Consider the following 24,164-nt stretch of genomic DNA (forward strand, 5'->3'; position numbering starts at 1 on the left):
GTAAAACAAGGGTAATGGACTACAGTCAAATGAAATATAGAGATGCTAGATTATAAAACCGGTTAGTAAATGTTGCAGGTGGCTTTTTTCATTAAAACAGGAAAAATAACTGACGATGGCCGAAGTAGAGAGAAAATGAAATTCAGAGTGACAGTATCAAGAAAAGTGTTTCGAAACAAATAGAATGTTTTAAATGTTAGAAAGTCTTTTCTGAATATATTTCTGTAGAGTGTAGCCTTGCACTGAAGTGAAACACAGAAGATAAACAGTACAGATAAAAAAGGAATAAATGCTCCAGAAAGGTGATGTACAGCAAAAGATTGAAGGTTATATAGGTAGATCGAAAAACAAAGGAAGAGATATTTGTCAAATTGGGTAGAAAAGAAGTTTGTGGCACAACTTGACTACAAGAGAACATCGAATTATAGGACCATCTTGAGGTATCATGTTATAGTCGATCTGATAGGAGATTGAAGTATGAGGTGTGAGGGGAGGGGGAGAGGAGAAGAGGCGTAACAGTACGCAAATATGAAGAGCCTAGCACAGAATGGAGTACTGTGAAGAGCTGCATCATACCATTCCTTGCACTGAAGACCACTGTAACGACACGTCTTATTTTAGGGCGTCATTGAATACTTATGCATTTTCGACTCGAACGTACTGAGAACAATGTGAACGGAATTCTCTACGTTAAGGAGTGTTTAATAACCACGGTACTGCCACTTCTTCAGGCAAATCCACAATGTCCTGCCGAATGCAGAGTCTGTGTCTTATTCAAAGAATGACGAGTATCATTGCTTCTCTGACCTTCTCGCCCACCTCCACGCCGCTCATCGGAGAGGGCCGTGACTGGACGGCAGCTGCACGGCTTTCCAGCTAACATTGATAATTCTTTTTGGACACAAATTTCGTGGCGGGAAATTTCGTAGAAACATATCCGGCTCTGTATAGTTCCATGGTACGACAATTAGAGGCTGTCTCGATTTCGTGTGCAATTCTGTAATGCTAATAATGTATATGTTGTCATGTACATAATCTGTGATATAAAGTTTCAGTCGCATTTTCCTTGTTGATGATGCAATTTTCACAAACTTTAGTGTACAAACACTGTTGTTTACTTTTCGTTTCAGGCTGAATCAAAGGATACCAAAAGAAGAATTACATACACAGATAACAAGGTATATCGTATTTACCCGAATCTTAAAAAAATGTTGTTCTATGTAACATTTATTTTTAAAGTACGATTCTTAAATAGTAGCAATACTCATATCAGTCACCATCTTGCAGCTGGTATGAGCGGAGAAGAGTTCCGGACAAGTGGCCATCAGTTAGTGGATTTAATTTGTCAGTATGTCCAAGACGTCGGCACTAAGGCAATACATCCATTTGTTATGCCTGGTTTCCTGATCAAGGAACTGCCTGCCAATGCTCCGAAGGACGGCGAAGAATGGGCTGACATTATAGAGGACGTCGAGGACAAGATAATCCCTGGGGTGAGTATGGTCTCTCCTTGGCTCTGCTGTTATTTTTTAAGTGTAGATATTATCAAGGGCTCTGCACCCTTTGTCTAGAGGTAGCGTCTTTGATTAGTAATTAGTCCTCGATACCGGGTTCAAAGCCCGCTAAGATTTAAACTGTGATTAATAATCAGCATTGTCAGCTGAAGACTTCCGGCATAAGAAGTCACCCTCATTCTGCCAACAGCCTTCTCAAAGAGGGCGGAGGAGCGGATAGAGGTTCAGCACACTCTCTTGTCCTTGGGGTGAGGAACTGCCACTTAAGGTGGAAGAATCAACACTGATCAATGGGATGAGGATGTGGAAGGCAATGGAAACCATTGCATTAGACACATAAGGAGTATCCACAGGACATGTGCCGTGTAATTGAAAAAGTGTCATGATGCCAATGGAGAATTGGCAAAATATTCCGGAATAGTCCCCCAATGCGGAAGAAGACTGCCAAGGGGAAGGTGCAATGAGAAAAAAATTGAATAATCAACGAAAGGATAACATTTACTGGTCGGGACGTGGAATGTCGAAAGCTCGAACGTGGTAGAGAAGCTATAAAATCTGAAAATGGAAATGCAAAGGATCAATCTAGATATAGTGGGGGTCAATGAAGTGAAATGGAAAGAGGACAAGGATTTCTGATCAAATGAGTATGGGCAATATCAACAGTAGCAGAAAATGGTATAACGGGCTTAGTATTCGTCACGAATAGGAAGGTAGGGCAGAGAATGTGTTACTGTGAACAGTTCAGTGGTAGGGCTGTTTTTATCAGAATCGACAGCAAACCAACATCGAAAACGACAGTTCAGGTGTACATGCCGACGTTGCAAGCTGGAGATGAAGAAATAGAGAAAGTATATGACGATGTTGAAATGGTAATACAGTACGTAAAGGGATATGAAAAACTAATAGTCATGGGGGACTGAAATGCAGTTGTAGAGGAAGGAGTAGCAGAAATGGTTACAGGAGAATATGGGCTTGGGTCAAGGGATGAAAGGAGAGAGACTAATTGAGAATTTGTAATAAATTTCAACTAGTAATAGCGAATACTCTGATCAAGAATCACAAGAGCAGGAGGCAGACTTGGAAAAGACCGTGGGATACGGGAAGATTTCAGTTATATTACATCATGGTCAGGCAGAGATTCCGAAATCAGATATTGTATTGTTAGGCGTACCCAGGAGCAGATACAGACTCAGATCCCAATGTAGTAGTGATGAAGAGTAGGCTGAAGTTCAAGAGATTACTCAAGAAGAATTAATATCCACAGAAGTGGCATAGGAAAGTACTAAGGAATGACGAGATACGCTTGAGGCTCTCTAAGGCTATAGATGCAGCAATAAGGAATATCTCAGCAGGTCGTACAGTTGAGGAGGAATGGACATCTCTAAAAAGAGCAATCACAGAAGTTGTAAAGAAAAACATAGGTACAAGGAAGGTAACTGCGAAGAATCCATGCGTAAGAGAAGATATACTGCAATCGATCGATGAAAGAAGGAAGTACAAAAATGTTCAGGGAAACCCAGGAATACAGAAATATAAGTCGCTGAGGAATGAAATACACAGCAAGTGCAGAAAATCTAAGACGAAATGACTGCATGAAAAATGTGAAGAACTCGGAAAAGAAAAGATTGTCAGAAGGACTGACTCAGTATATGTTGTTGTGTGGTCTTCAGTCCTGAGACTGGTTTGATGCAGCTCTCCATGCTACTCTATCCTGTGCAAGCTTCTTCATCATCCAGTACCTACTGCAGCCTACATCCTTCCGAATCTGCTTAGTGTATTCATCTCTTGGTCTCCCTCTACGATTTTTACCCTCCACGCAGCCCTCCAATACTAAATTGGTGATCCCTCGATGTCTCAGAACATGTCCTACCAACCGATCCCTTCTCCTAGTCAAGTTATACCACAAGCACCTCTTCTCCCCAGTTCTATTCAATACCTCCTCATTAGTTATGTGATCTACCCATCTAATCTTCAGCATTCTTCTGTAGCACCACATTTCGAAAGCTTCTATTCTCTTCTTGTCTAAACTATTTATCGTCCACGTTTCACTTCCATACAAATACTTTCAGAAACGACTTCCTGACACTTAAACCTATACTAGATGTTAACAAATTTTTCTTCTTCAGAAACGCTTTCCTTGCCATTGCCAGTTTACATTTTATATCCTCTCACCTTCGACCATCATTAGTTATTTTGCTCCCCAAATAGCAAAACTCCTTTACTACTTTAAGTGTCTCATTTCCTAATCTAATTCACTCAGCATCACCCGACTTAATTCGACTACATTCCATTATCCTCGTTTTGCTTTTGTTGATGTTCAACTTATGCCCTCCTTCCAAGGCACTGTCCATTCCGTTCAATTGCTCTTCCAAGCCCCTTGCTGTCTCTGACTGAATTACAATGTCATCAGCGAACCTCAAAGTTTTTATTTCTTCTCCATGGATTTTAATACCTACTCCGAACTTTTCTTTTGTTTCCTTTATTGCTTGCTCAATATACAGATTGAATAACATCGGGGATAGGCTACACCCCTGTCTCACTCCCTTCCCAACCACTGCTTCCCTTTCATGTCCCTCGACTCTTATAACTGCCATCTGGTTTCTGTACAAATTGTAAATAGCCTTTCGCTCCCTGTATTTTACTCCTGCCGCCTTCAGAATTTGAAAGAGAGTATTCCAGTCAACATTGTCAAAAGCTTTCTCTAAGTATACAAATGCTAGAAACGTAGGTTTGCCTTTTCTTAATCTAGCTTCTAAAATAAGTCGTAGGGTCAGTATTGCCTCACGTGTTCCCATATTCCTGCGGAATCCAAACTGATATTCCCCAAGCTCATCTTCTACCAGTTTTTCCATTCGTCTGTAGAGAATTCGCGTTAGTATTTTGCAGCAGTGACTTATTAAACTGATAGTTCGGTAATTTTCACATCTGTCAGTGCCTGTTTTCTTTGGGACTGGAATTATTATATTCTTCTTGAAGTATGAGGGAATTTCGCCTGTCTCATACATCTTGCTCATCAGATGGTAGAGCTTTGTCAGGACTGACTCTCCCAAGGCTGTCAGTAGTTCTAATGGAATGTTGTCTACTCCCGGGGCCTTGTTTCGACTTAGGTCTTTCAGTGCTCTATCAAACTCTTCACGCAGTATCATATCTCCCATTTCATCTTCATCTACATCCTCTTCCATTTCTATAACATCGCAATCAAGTACATCGCCCTCATATAGACACTCTATATACTCCTTCCACCTTTCTGCTTTCCCTTCTTTCCTTAGAACTGGGTTTCCATCTGAGCTCTTGATATTAATACAAGTTGTTCTCTTTTCTCCAAAGGTCTCTTTAACTTTCCTGTAGGCAGTATCTATCTCACCCCTAATGAGATAAGCCTCTACATCCTTACATTTATCCTCTAGCCATCCCTACTTAGCCATTTTGCACTTCCTGTCGATATCATTTTTGAGACGTTTGTATTCCTTTTTGCCTGCTTCATTTACTGCTTTTTTATATTTTCTCCTTTCATCAATTAAATTCAATATTTTTTCTGTACTCAAGGGTTTCTACTAGCCCTCGTCTTTTTACCTATTTGATCCTCTGCTGCCTTCACTATATCATCCCTCAAAGCTACTCATTCTTCTTCTACTGTATTTCTTTCCCCCATACCTGTGAATTGTTCCCTTATGCTCTCCCTGAAACTCTGTACAACCTCTGGTTTAGTCAGTTTATCCAGGTCCCATCTCCTTAAATTCCCACATTTTTGCAGTTTCTTCAGTTCTAATCTACAGTTCTTGACAAAAAGATTGTGGTCAGAGTCTACATCTGCTCCTTGAAATGTCTTACAATTTAATACCTGGTTCCTAAATCTCTGTCTTACTATTATATAATCTATCTGATGCCTTTAGTATCTCCAGGGTTCTTCCATGTATACAACCTTCTTTCATGATTCTTGAACCACGTGTTAGCTATGATTAAGTTACGCTCTGCACAAAATTCTACCAGGCAGATTCCTCTTTCATTTCTTAGCCCCAATCCATATTCACCTACTATGTTTCCTTCTCTCCTTTTCCCTATTCTCGAATTCCAGTCACCCATGACTATTAAATTTTCGTCTCCCTTCACTACCTGAATAATTTCTTTTTATCATCATACATTTCATCAATTTCTTCATCATCTGCAGATCTAGTTGGCATATAAACTTGTACTACTGTAGTCGGCGTGGGCTTCGTGTCTATCTTGGCCACAATAATGCGTTCACTATGCTGTTTGTAGTATCTTACCCGTACTCCTATTTTTTATTCATTATTAAACCTACTCCCGCATACCCCTATTTGATTTTGTACTTATAACCCTGTATTCACCTGACCAAAAGTCTTGTTCCTCCTGCCACCGAACTTCACTAATTCCCATTTTCTAACCTACCTGCCCGATTAAGGGATCTGACATTCCACGCTCCGATCCGTGGAACGCCAGTTTTCTTTCTCCTGATAACGACGTCCTCAGTATATAGGAAAGTCAAAACGACCTTCGGTGAAATTAAAAGCAAGGGTGGTAACATTAAGGGTGCAACGGGAATTCCACTGTTAAATGCAGAGGAGAGAGTGGATAGCTGGAAAAAGTACTCTGAAGGCCTCTATGAGGTGGAAGATTTGTCTGGTGTGATAGAAGAAGAAACAGGAGTGGATTTAGAAGAGATAAAGGATCCAGTATTAGAATCAAAATTTAAGAGAACTTTGGAGGACTTAAAATCAAATAAGGCGGAAGGGGTAGATAACATTCCTTCAGAATATCTAAAATCATTGGGGGCAGTGGCAACAAATCACGTTGGCCACACTCCTGGCGACATACCACCTGATTTTCGGAAATATATTATTCACACAGTTCCGAAGACTGAAAGAGATGCAAAAATTATCGCACAATCAGCTTAACAGTTCATGCATCCATTTTGCTGACGAGAATAATGTTCAGAAGAATGGAAAAGAAAATTCAGGATGTGTTAGTTTGGCTTTTGGAAAGGTAGAGGCCCCAGAGAGGCAATTCTGAGGTTCAGTTGATAAGCAAGACTAAAGAAAAATCAAGACACGTTCATAGGATATGTCGACATGGAAAAAGCGTTCGAAAATTCAAATGGTGCAAGATGCTAGAAATTATGAGGACAATATGGAATAATAAGACTGGACGACCAAACACGAAGTGGGAGGATTGAAAAGGGTGTAAGACAGAGATGTAGTCTTTCGCCCCTACTGTTCAATCTGTACATCGAAGAAGCGATGATGGAAATAAGAGAGGTTCAGGAGAGTAATTAAAATTCAAGGTGAAAGCATATCAATGATACGATTCGCTTATGACATTGCTATCCCGAGTGAAAGTAAAGAAGAATTATACGAACTGCTGAATGGAATGAACAGTCTCATGAGTACAGAATATAGACTGAGACTAAATCGAAGAAAACGAAAGTAATGAGAAGTAGCAGAAATGAGAACAGCGACAAACTTAACATCAGGATTGATTGTCGCAAAGTACACTACTGGCCATTGAAATTACTACACCACGAAGATAACGTGCTACAGACGCGAAATTTAACCGACAGGAAGAATATGCTGTGATATGCAAATGATTAGCTTTTCAGAGCATTCACACAACATTGGCGCCGGTGGCGACACCTACAACGTGCTGACATGAGGAAAGTTTCCAACCGATTTCTCATACACAAACAGCAGTTGACCGGCGTTGCCTGGTGAAACGTTGTGGTGATACCTCGTGTAAGGAGGAGAAATGCGTACCATCACGTTTCCGACTTTGATAAAGGGCGGATTGTAGCCCATCGCGATTGCAGCTTATCGTATCGCGACATTGCTGCTCGCGTTGGTCGAGATCCAATGACTGTTAGCAGAATATGGAATCGGTGGGTTCAGGTGGGTAATACGGAACGCCGTGCTGGATCCCAACGGCCTCGTATCACTAGCAGTCGAGGTGACAGGCATCTTATCCGCATGGCTGTAACGGATAGTGCAGCCACGTCTCGATCCCTGAGTCAACAGATGAGGACGTTTGCAAGACAACCACCATCTGCACGAACAGTTCGACGACGTTTGCAGCAGCATGGACTATCAGCACGGAAACAACGGCTGCGGTTACCCTTGACGCTGCATCACAGACAGGAGCGCTTGCGATGGTGTACACAACGACGAACCTGGGTGCACGAATGGCAAAACGTCATTTTTGCGGATAAATCCAGGTTCTGTTTACAGCATCATGATGGTCGCATCCGTGTTTGGGGACATCGCGGTGAACGCACATTGGAAGCGTTTATTCGTCATCGCCATACTGGCGTATCACCCGGCGTGATGGTATGGGGTGCCCTTGGTTACACGTCTCAGTCACTTCTTGTTCGCATTGACGGCACTTTGAACAGTGGACGTTACATTTCAGATGTGTTACGACCCGTGGCTCTACCCTTCATTTTATCCCTACATTTTAGCAGGATAATGCACGACCGCATGTTGCAGGTCTTGTACGGGCCTTTCTGGATACAGAAAGTGTTCGACTGCTGCTCTGGCCAGCACATTCTCCAGATCTCTCACCAACTGAAAACGTCTGGTCAATGGTGGCCGAGCAACTGGCTCGTCACATTACACCAGTCACTACTCTTGACGAACTGTGGTATCGTGTTGAAGCTGCATGGGAGCTGTTGTACCTGTACACGCCATCCAAGCTCTGTTTGACTCAATGCCCAGGCGTATCAAGGCCGTAATTACGGCCAGAGGTGGTTGTTCTGGGTACAGATTTCTCTGGATCTATGCACCCAAATTTCGTGAAAATGTAATCACATGTCAGTTCTAGTATAATATATTTGTCCAATGAATACCCGTTTATCATCTGCGTTTCTTCTTGGTGTAGCAATTTTAATGGCCAGTAGTGTAGATGAAGTTAAGGTATTCTACTACCTAGGCAGCAAAATAACCGATGACGGACGGAGCAAAGAGGCCATGAAAAGCTGACAAGCACTGGTAAAAAGGACATTGCTGGCCAAAAGAAGTCTTCTAGTATCAAACGCAGGCCTTAATTGGAGGAAGAAATTTCTGAGAATGTACGTTTAGAGCGCAGCACTGTATCGTAATGAAACATGGACTGTGAGAAAACCGGAACAGAAGAGAATCGAAGCATTTAAGATATGGTGCTACAGACGAATGTTGAATATTAGGTGGACTGATGAGGTAAGGAATGAGGAGCTTCTGCGCAGAATCGGAGAGGAAAGGAATGTGTGGAAAACACTGACAAGGAGACGGGACAGGATGACAGAACATCAGTTAAGATATCGGGGAATGACTTCCATGGCATTAGAGGGAGCTGTAGAGGGCAAAAACTGTAGAGGGGGACAGAGATAGGAATACATCCAGCAAATAACTGAGGACATAGGTTGTAAGTGCTGCTCTGAAGTAAAGAGGTTGGCACAGGGCAGGAATTCGTGGCGGGCCGCATCAAACCAGTCAGAAGACTGATGACTCAAAAAGAAACATTATCATGTTTTAAAGCACTGTAATTCTCGTCTGGTGGGAGACATCCACATCAAATGAGAGTATTATTGCCAATGCGCCTTGTAGAGATTCTGATTAGTTCTGGAACTAGTTAATTGTGCATATGCGATTCTTCATAAAATTAATTACAATCTTTTGAAGACCATTTACCCTTTACCAATTAGTCTACTTTTGAAGAACGCCAGATAGCACGTCTCTAATTGCTATCGGTAAAATTTGTATTAACAGGAGAAAATTTTGACTTCTGGGTACACGCATTAATGAACCGCACATTTTTATAATATAAAAAATTTCGAGCAGAAGCGTAGTTACTTTATTAATTAATCCATCCTAAAATGGCTCTGAGCACTATGGGTGGTCATCAGCCCCCTAGACTTAAAACTACTTAAACCTAACTAACCTAAGGACAGCACACACATCCATGCCCGAGGCAAGATTCGAACCTGCGACCGTAGCAGCAGCGCGGTTCCGGACTGAAGCGCCTAGAACCGATCTGTCACAACGGCTGCTAACGTAGAACCTTTTCTCCTCGCGGATCACACTCACGCAGTGATACTTGAATGCGCGAGGTATTATAACAAGTGTACAGACTTCCGATCAGTCAGTCTGCATTTGTCTGCATTTGTCTGTACCAGTCTATAGACAAGTTTCAGTCTGTGCCTAATAAGATTATCATATTTCTGTACATAGCCATGAAGGTAAACGTATAGACACTTTGTCAAGTATCAGAGATATATCTGAGAATAAGATTAACGTACCAATACCAAAGGAACTTCAGATTGTCGATTGTAAATGGCATCCAGAACCAAGTTAAGTAATTTTTAGGCTTGTTATTATTTTAATAAATGTGTGTGAAAATTAATCGAGTTGGTCACCGTCAATCTGCTACTCTAAGCGTGCAAGTGGCATTTCTATCGTCTGACCTAACGGCAGAAGATAAACACGCCACGATAAGACCACAAGACATATTGCTGACACTCGCCTACTTCGTTAGAGCGACAAGTCAAATAATCTGATGGTGTGTGTACCGAAGGTCTTACAGTACACACACCACACCAACAATGTGATGACAGTTCTTCAATGATAACTTCACACAAAAAGTGATGTTAGACATATACTGTGTGAGATTATCTCACCTGAAGATATAACTCGTCATCCTAAAATAAAGATGTTCCGGCCTAATTTTTGTCAAGAGCCGGCATGAAGATGAAGAACGCAAGAGCAGAGAAGGCTGTGAGACGACGTGAGCCAATAGCAACGAGCATGGGATGACCTCGCGCCTGACGACACAAATGGGGGGTCCTCCCCACTCGTCTCTTATAGGGTGCCTAAAGGATGCTGCTTTCTCAGATATCTATTAAAGAAATTAAGCAAATCACATTAATGGTTTTTATTACAATAAATCAGATTGACAATACTTAACTTTGGTTTACAAGAACGTGTCGCAAGTGATTGGCGACATGCAAACAGTCAATGTCCTTCACTAACTATAATGTCCATGCAAGTTTTTCACACTCGCTTGTAAGTCACTACTATCGTTAATATCATTGCTCTGCTAGACCTCTCTACTAGTGCCTCTGCTAGTGTCCGTCTTCTACTCTCCGGCCGAGGGTGGCAGAAGTGGCGCTTATATTCCTCTTCTTGTAGTGGCCACTCCTGTCATGGTGACGTCCTAGTCAGCGTGCTATTGGCTGACGTCGTCTCACAGCCTTCTCTGCTCTTGTGTTCTTCATCTTCGTGCCAGCAATAGTCGTTAGGCCAGTACAAAAGATTTAGAGGAAATCTTTTGGCAAACCATTGAAATCTGTGCTTCTAACGTCGACATCCAAAAAGAACGAATGTAAGAAAATTTCATGGGAAAAGAAAAAGCTTGCTACTGAGAAGGAAAGACGTGAAAAAGAAAGAAGGAGCGTGCTATAGAAAGAAAACTGACGTAACCTAGATTTTATTTCATCAGTGCCAAAATAAGCAAGAAAACAAATCACACACCCGCTTGATTATTCTTCAGAGTTAGACTCAGATTTCGCACATCATGACAGCAGCTCAGATCTAGAGATGAACTTAGTGTTTTGCGAAGAATAATCCAAAGAAGAAGAGCCTGGGGCTTCAAGGAAGAAAGAGACAACCGAACAACATACACTATTTACTAGGTACCTAGATAACTTAACCTCAGTAACTGAATTCTTTCAGGTTACTCTGCTAATACTCCTTCCATGGAGAAGAAAATGTTAATTCTGTATAGGTATTTTTAAGCATTATGTTCAAATTTACAGAACCATTCAGTTCAATATTGTATTGCGTAACTTGGTTACAACACAAAAATGTTGCAAAGGGTTATTTTAAGTGTTTTATTATTCAGTCATCGCTTTTTATTAATTTTTATCTCAAATGGGGCAAAGATCTGAATTCAGTTGGGACAATACTCATCGTTTTATGGCGACTAGATTCGGACCATAATTTCCATTTTCAAATCGTAGCCTTAAGAGTAAGTGTAATCTTGCAGTCCACCAATGTACATATCAGTAACAAATGTTCATATTCATCGTTAGAAACCTTTACATGAAAACAAATTGTTACACTTCATACGAGTATATATAGTATAGTTTCCTTCCAATCGAACGCACCATGCCGGTCGTGCTGGCCGTGCGGTTCTAGGCGCTTCAGTCTGGAACCGCGCGACCGCTACGGTCGCAGGTTCGAATTCTGCCTCGGGCATGGATGTGTGTGATGTCTTTAGGTTAGTTAGGTTTAAGTAGTTCTAAGTTCTAGGTGACTGATGACCTCAGATGTTAAGTCCCATAGTGCTCAGAGCCATTTGAACCATTTTTTAATGCACCATACTATGGTATACAAAGTGTCCCATTTATCTTGACCACGCTAAATAACTGTTTGTCCAGACGCAGCTTAAAAAACGTTTCAAGCAAATGTTCCTTAGACGTCAGGGGTACACTAATCAGCATGATTGCCTTCGTTATAGCTTTGTTCTTCCAAAGATATGAACAGCGGTATGACTTTTTTAAATGGCATCCTGTATTTTTTATTCTATAATTCATTTCCTTTACTAAAGACCTATTCAAAAATGTATCACAGTGTACCATTCACTGAAACACAACGTTATTAGTTACATAACAAAACACTGACTTTGAGCCCAGGATCACAAACTCGTGCACTTACTGTGGTTGTCAGAAAACAAGTAAAACAAGTAAAAACGTACCACAAAATTGACTTTGATTCTCCAGTACCATTGCCCACGAGTAGGACATTCGAAGGTGCTCAAAGTGGTGACCCTGAACACCGATACACTGGTGCACTGGCTCAATGAAAGAATTATTTACTGCTTCCAGTGTTACCTGCTGAAGAGAATTACAAACAAGCACGATACGTTCCTGCATGTCCTCTGGAGTTGTTGGAATATCGTGATAGACAATGTTTTTAATGCATCCCCAAAGAAAAAAGTCCAGAGGATTTAAATCAGGAGACCTAGCAGGCCAAGTAGCTGTTCCTCCTCAACCAATCCATCTGACAGGATACCTTCGTTTCAGAACACGACGTGCACGCAAGGCATGATGTGATAGACACCCATCTTGTTGATACCACATAAGCATTCTGGTTCTTAGCAGCACTTCATCGAGAAGAAGAGGAAGAATTCGTCTGAGGAAGCTGGCATACGCTGTGCCGTTTAGACTACCATTGATGAAATAAGGGCCAATAATTGTAGTACCAAGCATCCCACACCAGACGTTAACTCTCCATTGATGCTGATGTTCAACCTGTCTAAGCCAGCATGGGTTGTCGCTGGACAAATAACGCATGTGCCTTGTATTTACCTGTCCTTTGTTTGAAAAGGAACATTCATCGATAAATAGAAAATTGGAGAAGAATTTCGGGTTGGCGAGGATTTGCTGCTGTGCCCACTGACAGAACTGTACACGGTGCTGGAAATCATTCCCATGCAATTCTTGATGTAGGTGTACATGGTAAGGATGGAACCGGTGACGTGTAAGAATAAGATGTACACGTTCAAGCTGTCGTGTGCTCACGTGTGGATTCGTAGCAACGGAAGCGAGAACAGTAACTTCGGCAGCTTCGTCTGTGCAAGTGTTACGACGATTGCGTTGTCGTGGGTTGAAACTTCCCGTTTCCTGAAGCGTCGCAACAAGACGAGAAAACAGCCGTCGGGAAGGTAGGTTCTTGTCAGGATATCGTTCTGTGTACAGTTCCGCTGCCTGCGTAGCATTTCGCCTTCCTTCAACAATAATAGAAGAAACGTTATGTCGATGCAGTTTGTAGGAAGGACAGACTTTACTGTATGCTTTTCTACATAGCAGTATTTAAAAGGACTTAACTACTGTACTAAATGTACCCATACATAAGAAAACAGTATTGCAATTACTGTTCTGCTAACTTACATTCCCCATAGATGAGTAGCATTTCTACCTTCTCTTCGTTGGTGTACATTCTACCCACACAACTCTTCAATTGACGATGGTTGACGGAATGATGGGTGTCCATTCTACTTATGTTTAAATTTGTCCTCTGTCAAGGTCAGGAAGTGGATGTGTTCCATTACCCCGAGTACCCGCACTAAGGGCTGGGAGCGTCAATGTCAATGTTGTGTTACGTAATTAATAACGTTGTGTTTCAGTGAATGGTACACTCTTATATGTTTTTGAATAGGTCTTTAGGAGAGGAAATGAATTACCGAATAAAAAATACTGGGTGCCATTCAAAAAAGGCATACCGCTGTTCATATCTTTGGAAAAAACAAAGCTACAACGAAGGCAATCATGTTGATTAATGTCCCCCTGACGGCTAAAGAACATTTACTTGAAATATTCTGTAACTTGCATCTGGACAAACAATTATTTAAGGTGGTCAAGATAAATGGGACACCCTGTATGTACTATTTATATATCCACCATGCGCTTTGCCTTTCGTGTAATATTATTGCATTGATATTTTAATTCTATTTGGGTTTCAATTTTTCGCCATACTTCTGATGGCCGTATAATGTCCCATTTCATCTTACTTAAATTCCCTTCGAAATTTACTACCTAATATTTGTTTCCTAGAGGTTTGCAGTATATTTTCCCTAGATAAAAAGTTGAACTCGTAGTTGTGTTTCTCGGGGTAAATGACAGTGTGGCATTTGACAACTGCATCCATGACAGACTAGCCTCCAAGGGTCTGAAGGGTTCGAGGAGACTGTAACAGTGCTAAACTTCGGCAGAGCTATTCCTGCAGTAATCTCAGTCGAATTGTGAGTGCTCCAATCCTGGGATCAACACGACCAGTTCGCGTTCTGCTCAGGTATCACAAGGGATTTCGTGTCAACATTACCTTTAATCAACCACACACTGTTCTATAACTGATAATATAGTTACTCCGCACAGCAAATGACTTTCAGTCATTACACTTCTTGTAGCAAGAATTGGTGAACAACTTATCCATGATTATTAAACTATTACATCAAGATCCAAAATTTACACCCAAGTGATAACGGTTTCTGTTTTAGACATCGTTGATTAGCGGTTAAACGACTTGCGTTTTCCGCGCATTTTCATTAATTATCTTCCGTTAATTTAAACTTTGATTTGCTTTTGGCAACGTCTTCCCATTGAGATTCATTGTGTGGGTATGCAGTTAGAACTCATCAGGACCCTAGACAGTGTCTCTCTACCTATGAAGTCTTTGCTAAACTCGATGAAACTGCTACATACTTCCTTCATGGTACGATCTTGTGTTTTATGAAGTTTTGTTTATTGGAGTTCTATCTCTTGGAATTCTGTTCGATATTCGCCTAGTTCTTGATTTCTCGTTTCAAAATTTTCTTGAACTGCCTCTTTTCTATTGTCTTTTCTTTCACCTGAATGCCCATACTGCTAATTCCATCTGATTTCCGAAGTCAAGAAACTGTTTCTCCCTGCTGAACTTCACTTCCTCAATGACTCCGTTATACACTTGAATGCGGGACTCAGCAGCAGCATTCTCTTGAAAATTGACGGTCTGATCACCGAAATATTGGATCAAGTTGATTTCAAAATCCGGCAGCAAACCTGAGAAGACTTTCAAGATTTATTACGCCGGGAAAGCCTACGAAGTCACAATGCATAGATTGCTGCACGTTTATCAATATACATAGGATTAACTAATTTGACAGTGGAAGGACGTTCAAAAAGTGGGTGACATGCCAGATACGGAGCTTATTATGTGAAGGAGTATGCTGCCTTTACTGCATAGTGTTGCGTTTGTCTTGATTCAGCATAAAATTGAAATAAAAGATGAGAGAAGATGAAACCATGTGCTGTCTTATAACCTACTCCTTCCAAGCACCGTCAGAAAATTGTTGAGCTTCGCCCTGATCCCACAGCCGGATCTTGCCTACTATGACACATACCCTCGCAATACCAGAAGAGCCAGCCGGGGTGGCCGAGCGGTTCTAGTCGCTACAGTCTGGAACCGCGCGACCGCTACCGTCGCAGGTTCGAATCCCGCCTCTGGCATGGATGTGTGTGATGTCCTTAGGTTAGTTAGGTTTAAGTAGTTCTAAGTTCTAAGGGACTGATGACCTCAGAAGTTAAGTCCCATAGTGCTCAGAGGCATTACAATACCAGAGGGTGCAGATCGACTAATTGTCACTGGTTCAGAAATCAGCGCTCCTGTGAAAAACAGACCCCCTTTAACCACATGGTATTTTACAAACAACCGACAAAAAATAACAAATACTATCCTGTAAAGCAAACTGAAGGCTTCGCCAAGGTGGCAGCACTGCGGGGTGCTTTGCATCCGAGAAACAGCATTTTCACAAGTGGATCGTTGTCACATGCTACGCATCTATACATCAGTTCCCTGCACAGCACAACAGTGTCAGTCATTGACCAGAATATTTTCGGAAATAGTTTCCGCACACAATCACTATGACACCATTTATCCACAGAGTAATGCGTATGAATCCACGTTTCGTGTGAGGGAACTAATATCATCTTTAAGTCTGTTGCTTCATTTTTTCGTAAAACATTTGGTGCGACGTGACTTTCTTGTATCTAAGCCGGCTCATCCTCTCATGATGACTGATTTATTCTGGCTCGTTTTCAAAACCATATCCCATACACAGAACAACTTTTTTCACAGTTCCGCTTCCTACCCCTGAAACTCAGTTCTATGCAATGAAAGGTGAGAAATTTTCGTAAACTTGATATTTCTTACAGATCAGAATATAGCAGAAACTACTGCCTAATAACACATTCATCCATATCATCAATGGAATATTCATTGTGTACACATTGGTTCTTCTTTTGCTCTGAGCTAGATACTTGACATCCACTCTGCACTCCATCGTGTCCTTCTTGGACATACTGAACTTTTAACATTTTGTTTACATATTCTGCCATCATTTCTGTCAGCACTGTCAGTCCATTCTCCTTCTCATCCTCCCTAAATTACATGACCTGGACAGGAGGAATCCGTTGTGCCCCTTATGACAGCATTTCCCGAGAGCGCTTTCTGTGCTTGCACTGCGAAGTAACAACAAGCACGTGGCTGTATCTATTCACTCGATCAAGTTAGTCCCTACTACCGCGAGATTTATGGTTCAGTTTTCCAAGTAATAGATTCCGCTCTTCCGGGAGCTCCAAAAGGTGTTCTACACTGTGCCACGTCGTTGACAGACAGACAACACATGAACCTAAGAAGTATATATTTTAAACTTTCCATCACTGACGGAACTGCAGTTGCAGCTGCAGGGGTGCCGAGATGCACACACCGGCTGTTGCTGTCGCAGATGCACCCCTTATGTAAATTCAACTGCAGGGAGTGTGGTGGGTTGAGCAAACAGCAGTTATATTGTAGTTGCCGCTGGGAGTGGCAGTGCATATGCTATTCTGCCAGGGAACGTTTGTGGGATGTAATTCGTGATGACTGGGTGTTGTGTGATGTCCTTAGGTTAGTTAGGTTTAAGTATTTCTAAGTTCTACGGGACTGATTCTAATGAATGCCCTTACTACTTAAATCGATTTTGCTGAAAGTCTTAAGTCACATGAAATCAGCCTATTAAAATCTCTGGTGGAGCCCTTCTTCTTAATATTCAGCGGCTGGCTTGCTAGAAAAGATCTTCACATACGTTATTATTATTAAGCGCTGCATTCAGTTGGGAAAAAATCGATCGTTTTGAACACTTCGTTCAGTTTACGACAGATCTAAAATTTCAGATGTGGACGAAGCCTTTTTGGACGATTTCAATAAAACTCAGAGATTGCAGGCTCTCTTCGTCACAGCTGAAACTTCCCAATTAATTACAGGCCCCAGACAATCATCAACAATTCAGACAGAGAACGCATTCGTCATTCACTCTAAAATGAAATGGTCACAAACCTTATTTCTGAGGAAAATTGTATATTGAATCCATTTCCGTACATGTTCCGTTTCCCGGGATTTTTAGTCTCATGAAATTTACTTTTACAAGTCATTCTTTCTCTTTGTCTACCCCGCTAGCGGCACAAACTTTCCTGCCTCGCTTTATCGCGAAGAAGAGTAAATAAATCTCCTTTTGCAATACGAAAATCTTCCAACCGATACTTTCCGAAGCTGTTCCTTTCTCTCTCTTTCTATCTCCCTTTCCATAACTATAATGACCATGGAGCATACACCGGTGTACCTCTGTTGTTCCAAAGAATAAACGTACTCGAAAAATACCTTGGCGTCGACGAGCTGTCGGCGCATATATTACTAGAAAATCTGCTCAGATACTTTTCATACGTAAATCCATCTGAATGATGTCAAGTCTAACTAAAAGAGGTAATTACACAACTACAAATTATACTATAGATAAATTCACCTTCATGTCAAACATTCAGTATGAGAGGGTGCCCATGCAGAACATCCATCAGAATATTGATGTGAAACTTGAAATGATGTAAGGATGTAAATGTTCAGGAAGAAAGCAATACTAGATTCATTAACACAAAATTCGAGAGGATTTTTCAACAGATTAACACAAAATTCAAGAAATTTTGGAATGCAATCCGTATGTAAGCTGCAAGTATTGTGGTGTTAACAAGAAAATGGCTCTGAGCACTATGCGGCTTAACTTCTGAGGTCATCAGTCACCTAGAACTTAGAACTAATTAAACCTAACTAACCTAAGGACATCACACACATGCATGCCGGAGGCAGGATTCGAACTTGCGTCCGTAGCGGTCGCTCGGCTCCAGACTGTAGCGCCTAGAACCGCACGGCCACTCCGGCCGGCGTGGTACTAACAGAGATGAAGGAAAGGTAATAAAGATCCCAGTTAGTCCAAGAGGATATAAACTGCAGACTGTCTCACACTATGTTTAGTGCATAATGACATACCAAACACAATAACAAAATTCAAAGTCATTGAGGCATACAAGGCGTTTCAGTAGAAATTATAATTGCTAAGAGAGGGGTGGTTGAAGAGAGACCACTCTCTCAGAGAGCTGTTTAAGCCTGTATAATACAATATATAAAATCTGTCAACATGAGAACATCCAGAATGGATTGCAGACCTCGCATTCTAGATGGACTTGACTGCACCCTGCTCACAGTAAGACAGCGCAGTGTGAGACACAACTTCTTTCTAATTTGATGAGGAAGCATTTAAAACGAAAATCTCTCTGTAGAAGCGACACATTGTGGCAAACACAGTCCAGTTCTCTAAGCTCACCAGTGTTAAAGAAAACGCGTGGTTAACAGAATTCATTGTGGCCTTGAAAGGATTACAAGGAGTTTCTTCAGTGTTTTGAGGACACTGTCTATCTTACATCTGTTTTTGAGCTCCTATTAGGATAAACTTGAGACACAGATGACCACAAATGTATGTGTTATAGTTTTGGTAGTGTCAAAAATTGTAGAACACATGGCTGTTGGTAAATGAGTAATGTAATTCTTCAGGTGGGTGTAAATCTCCATATGAATCAAAGTAGCAGATGCTATTTTGGTTTTGTTGCTGACCATCAGCTGAAGTATGGACATACCGTCATCTTCAGTCATGGTGGACACTGTGATTTAAGCGCTGCCTATCCCAGTGGCTGAGCAATGAATGGCTGCCTCTATCATCCATTGCCGATAACACACCGCCTCGTGTCATGTGTCTGCAGCCTTGCTGATGCCAGAAGCCACAGCCACCAGCACACCCTCCCTTCCTGATGGACAACTACTTACCCTGGCACGCCACTTGACCATGTCTGATGACGTCACAGAACAAAATAACCACCTCTCCAGCTATGATTCCAGACCTGTAACTGTCACGAAGAAAATACTTTCATAACCAGGGATTTTTTGCTGATGGTACGCCATACAATCACAGTCACATGAATTGAGCGATGGCTCTAATCTTATTCTAAAAGAAACTCATTTACTTTTGCTGAGTGTATGTTCTACTAAAGATTTACACTTTCGCCACTGCAGGTTCAGACACGACTTTCCTTAGAGGGTACCTAGTGATACCACCAGCACCAATGACAATAACGACTTAGGACAGACAAACACACACACACACACACACACACACACACACACACACACACACACATGCAACAACTAATACTTAAATTCTGTCTTTCTTTACTGTCCTTTGATAGAAGGAAATGATGCTGCATCACACTTCTATTTACAGTGCAATCGCTCATGCATAACCAGAAACGTTTGCTGCAATGTGTGCTACCTGTAATAACATTTTTTTAAAGTTCAGCTTGTTTATTCTTTCAGTGTAAGCCCATGATATTGTGATCTAAAAAACTAAACCCCTCCCGAACAGGCCATGAAGGCCCAATGGCACCGACCGGCCGCCGCGTCGTCCTCAGCCCATAGGCGACACTGGATGCGGATATGGAGAGGCATGCGGTCAACACACCGCTCTCCCAGCTGTCTGTCAGTTTCCAAGACCGGAGCCGCTACTTCTCAATCAAGCAGCTCCTCAGTTTGCCTCACAAGGGCTGAGTACACCCCGCTTGCCAACAGCGCTCCACAGACCGGATGGTCACCCATCCAAGTGCTAGCCCAGCCCGACAGCACCTAACTTCGGTGATCTGACGGGAACCGGTGTTACCACTGCGGCAAGGCTGTTGACGATATTGTGATCTACCATAACCTTAAAAAAAGTTCACTGCTATAGATGTAACATAAAGGCATGCTTATTATTATTACTATTATTACTTTGGATTCGTGAGAGAACACTATGGCAGGTGTGTGCATGTTTCACCAAACGGGTATATTCATCCTGGTGCTTAGGTGGGATGGTTGCCGCATTGCTCACGGCCATTTCGCCTGTTTGGCATACCGATTCTGCACTGTACGGTTTTCGACCGGAAACTTTTTAATAACCCCTTATAATCAGGGTTTTACACAACCATGATAGTTATAGGCACAACTACTCGTATTTGAAACGTGAAATATGAATTAAAATGAAAAAAAGCAGTTCTTGTATAGGTTTTGTCACAGTGGCGCCATAAAACACATTAAAATGCGTTATTATTACTATGTAAAATGAAAATACACATAGCATGGTCGGTGTCTCAAAATCAAATGGAGTGCTGTCAACGAATTTAACAGTATGATTGGGAAGTCACAGATGGAGGAAGGAGTTAGTCGTAGCAAAGTCTGATTATTCTTACGATTCTGACTTAAACATACCTTAAAACATACAGCTGGCACAAAAAATTAATCTTTATTTCATGTTGTGTATTGGAATGTGCAATACCGTTGCACTTTTAGGCCTGCATTGCGACACTAAGTCTAGTAGATCTACTGATACTGCTCGCTTAAATCTTCAGCCAGCCACTCTGTTTTTGGAAGATTCATCAAGGACTAGGTTGAAAACCGGACTTCAATAATGGGTTAAGTGCCAGAAACGGAAATCGGTTGTTATTCTATCTTTTATCAAAATTCATTTGATAAAAAATCCTGAATCCACGTTTTTTATAATCTGGGGTGAGATTCATATTATTATTATATTTTTCAGTTTAATTTGTGTTTTGAATGAAAAGCAATACTTTGCACAGAAAAATGTAGAACGTGCTAATTGCCATACTATTATCGGATGAAATGAGCTGAATGCCAATAAAAAAGTATCTCATGCTTTTCTGGTATTTTTTTAATTATAGCATTGCAAAAGTACATTACCATGTGATTCATTATACTGAAGTCTTATTTTTAATTTTAAAGAACATAAAGCAATTTTAATTGTTTAATTTTTCGAAGATCGCTCTATTATCTTCTTTCATTTATGGTAGCATCTGTTCCAGATCCCTCTTTTTCTCAGTTCTGACAAGTTATTTGTACATGGTTATGACGAAGCCTTGATTATCTTAGTACTAACTTCTAGGATTTTTGCAACTTACTACCTCACTTATCTGTCAATGCAATGTTATGTAGCCTCGGTCTCTCTCTCTCTCTCTCTCTCTTTTTTTTTCTGACACTAGAGTTTCGATTCTGTGTTTTGTTATAACTAAAACTTGTGTAACTGGTCGTGCCATTTAGTCTGCATTTGAGGTTGCTGGCGACGGCATTTAGATTCTTTTTTTGGGTCAAAATCATTTTTTACATTTCCATTTGGCCCATCATTGGTGTCGAGTCTTCAGTTGTGTCTATTCTTCTGTTTCAGATTACTCATTGGACGCACCAACACTTCAATGCATACCACCCATCATGTCGTTCCTTCCCTTCCATAATGGGGGACACGCTTGGAAGTGCCATCGGTTGCATCGGCATGACGTGGGTATGACAGTTTCTTAACGTAATAAACTTACTTGTCTAGATCCTGTATTCAGTACTGTAGAAAGCATTCATTATACATGACATAGCCAAATATTACGGCTAAACTCCCAAGACAGTTCCTCATCTGCGTAAGAAAAAGAAATGGTTAGATTTCTTTTTAACCATTTCATAGTTTGCTAGCCACTGAGGGCTTGTAATTAGATAGAGATGCTACAGAAACATTACCTTCCGGGCCACATGCAGCCTGATGCGATTGGTAGTAATTACACTGCAGCGTAGGAAACATTACAAATTCACCCCGATAATGTACATTTTAACCGTTTTACGCATACACGCATTATTTAGGTGTACTTGGCTTCACAGTAATTGAATGCTATTTACTGCAAACCAAGTAAACAAATAGTGTTTACTTCAAACCAAGTGCACCTAAATACTGTGTGTATGCGCAAACTGGCTAAAATGCACATTATCGGAGAGCTTTTGTTATCAATTCCAGCTGCAATGAATTCACCACGACTAGCTTCACGTAGTCTAGAAAATAATGTCCCCTGACCCGCATGCAGCTGACTTAAAACTAATTACTGCTACAATAAATCATATGTAACCAAAAAGCGACTGGTTGGATATCATACCTATCAAAACTGCTAGTTTTAAGCATAGTTGTAGTTAGTCTTCAACAATGAATATAATGAACGAAAATAAGTCATACGGACCTGGGTCCAGAAGTGTCGTATTTCCGTTTGAGGAATCATTTTCTACTGCTCTTCTTAGCACACAAGCAGACAACTATTTACTAGTGTTCTTCACGGACTTGGTTTTTGCTACACTGCAGTAGAAGTATTCATAATAATGGACGCAGTGTAACGTTTCTGTGATGGTGGTGCAGACTTTCAGGGGTGAAGAAGTAGTCTTGCTCTGCTGACGATGACACATTTTTTAAATAATTTCATTTATCTGTGGAACTTGCACCAGATGCTACGTTAACAACAGTTGTTCAACGTGACCTCCCCATTGCACCCCCCCCTAAGATTTAGTTATAAATTGACGCAGTGGATTGGCCTTGAAAAACTGAACACAGATCAATCGACAAAACAGGAAGAAGTTGTGTGGAACTATGAAAAAATGAACAAAATATACAAACTGAATAGTCCATGTGCAACATATGCAACATCAAGGACAATGTGAGTTGAGGAGTGCTGTGGTCCCGTGGTTAGAGTGAGCAAATGCGGAACGAGAGGTCCTTGGTTCGAGTCCTCCGTCGAATGAAAATTTTACTTTCTTTATTTGCGCAAAGTTACGATCTGTCCGTTCATTCATTGACGTCTCTGTTCACTGTAATGAGTTTGGTGTCTGTGTTTTGCGACCGCACCGCAAAACCGTGCGATTAGTAGACGAAAGGACGTCCCTCTCCAATAGGAACCGAAAACATTTGATCGCAAGGTCATAGGTCAACCGATTCCTCCACAGGAAAACACGTCTGATATATTCTATACGACACTGGTGACGGCGTGTGCGCCACATGACAGGAATATGTTGTCGACTCACCTAACTTGCACACTTGGTGAATGGGTAAAATGATTCTTCTACCTTGCCCGATTTAGGTTTTCTTGTGGATGTGATAATCACTCCCAAAAAAGTGATGAAAACGTAAGAGTTTGTCACATAAACTGCAACAAATGAATGCAACAGTTTCACAGTCGCACAGTTTTCCCTGTGCTCTGTCAAAACATATGTTTTTTACGTTTTCAAATGTTTCCGTGTGTAGACCGTCAAATCCTGCATATGTCCAAGCAAATCTAAACATGTCCTGGAATTTTTGAGAGCGAAGTTGATTATGTGTGAGTGCCTGAACTTAAATAATTGTCTGAAAATAAAAAATTAAACTTTTCACTCAAGAGAAGATTTGAACCAAAGACCTCTCGTTCCGCAGCTGCTCACGCTAACCACGGGACCACGGCACTCGTAAGCTGACACTCTCCTAGATGTTGCGTACCTTGCGCATGGACTACTCAGTTTGTATATTTTGCTTATTTTTTTCATAGTTCTACACAACTTCTTCCTATTTTCTCGATTGATCTGTGTTCAGTTTTTCAAGGCCTATCCCTGTGCCAACTTATAACTAAATCTGAGGGATGTGCGATGGGAAGGTTCCCTTGTTAGTATGCCCACCCGCTAGTTCATTGCCATTTGTGTTCACACTTCTTCGGAACTGTACCGTGAGGACTCTCAACGGCTCTTACATATCTGTTACAATGATTTAGCGTTCCTCTGCAGAAACAGGTTTCATCTGAGAAAAGTACATATTCAGGAGAGTGATACTTAACATAAATTGCTTCAGCGTCTTTTGTCTCAACATGCCGAAGTCAGGATAAGATGAAACTTACTCTTT

General features: G+C 41.2%; 1 protein-coding gene across 1 annotated transcript in view; it reads left to right on the plus strand.

Moving 5' to 3' along the window:
• LOC126176533 (tyrosine decarboxylase-like) overlaps window positions 1–24,164 on the plus strand; it is a 198,120-nt gene that overhangs the window by 10,027 nt on the left and 163,929 nt on the right. Inside the window, exon 3 of the mRNA XM_049923690.1 lies at window positions 1,288–1,493. Within this exon, the coding sequence (XP_049779647.1) occupies window positions 1,288–1,493 (206 nt within the window). The remainder of the gene's footprint in view (window positions 1–1,287; window positions 1,494–24,164) is intronic.

This window comes from Schistocerca cancellata, chromosome 3 (assembly GCF_023864275.1).
Source record: "Schistocerca cancellata isolate TAMUIC-IGC-003103 chromosome 3, iqSchCanc2.1, whole genome shotgun sequence".
Classification (NCBI taxonomy): domain Eukaryota; kingdom Metazoa; phylum Arthropoda; class Insecta; order Orthoptera; family Acrididae; genus Schistocerca; species Schistocerca cancellata.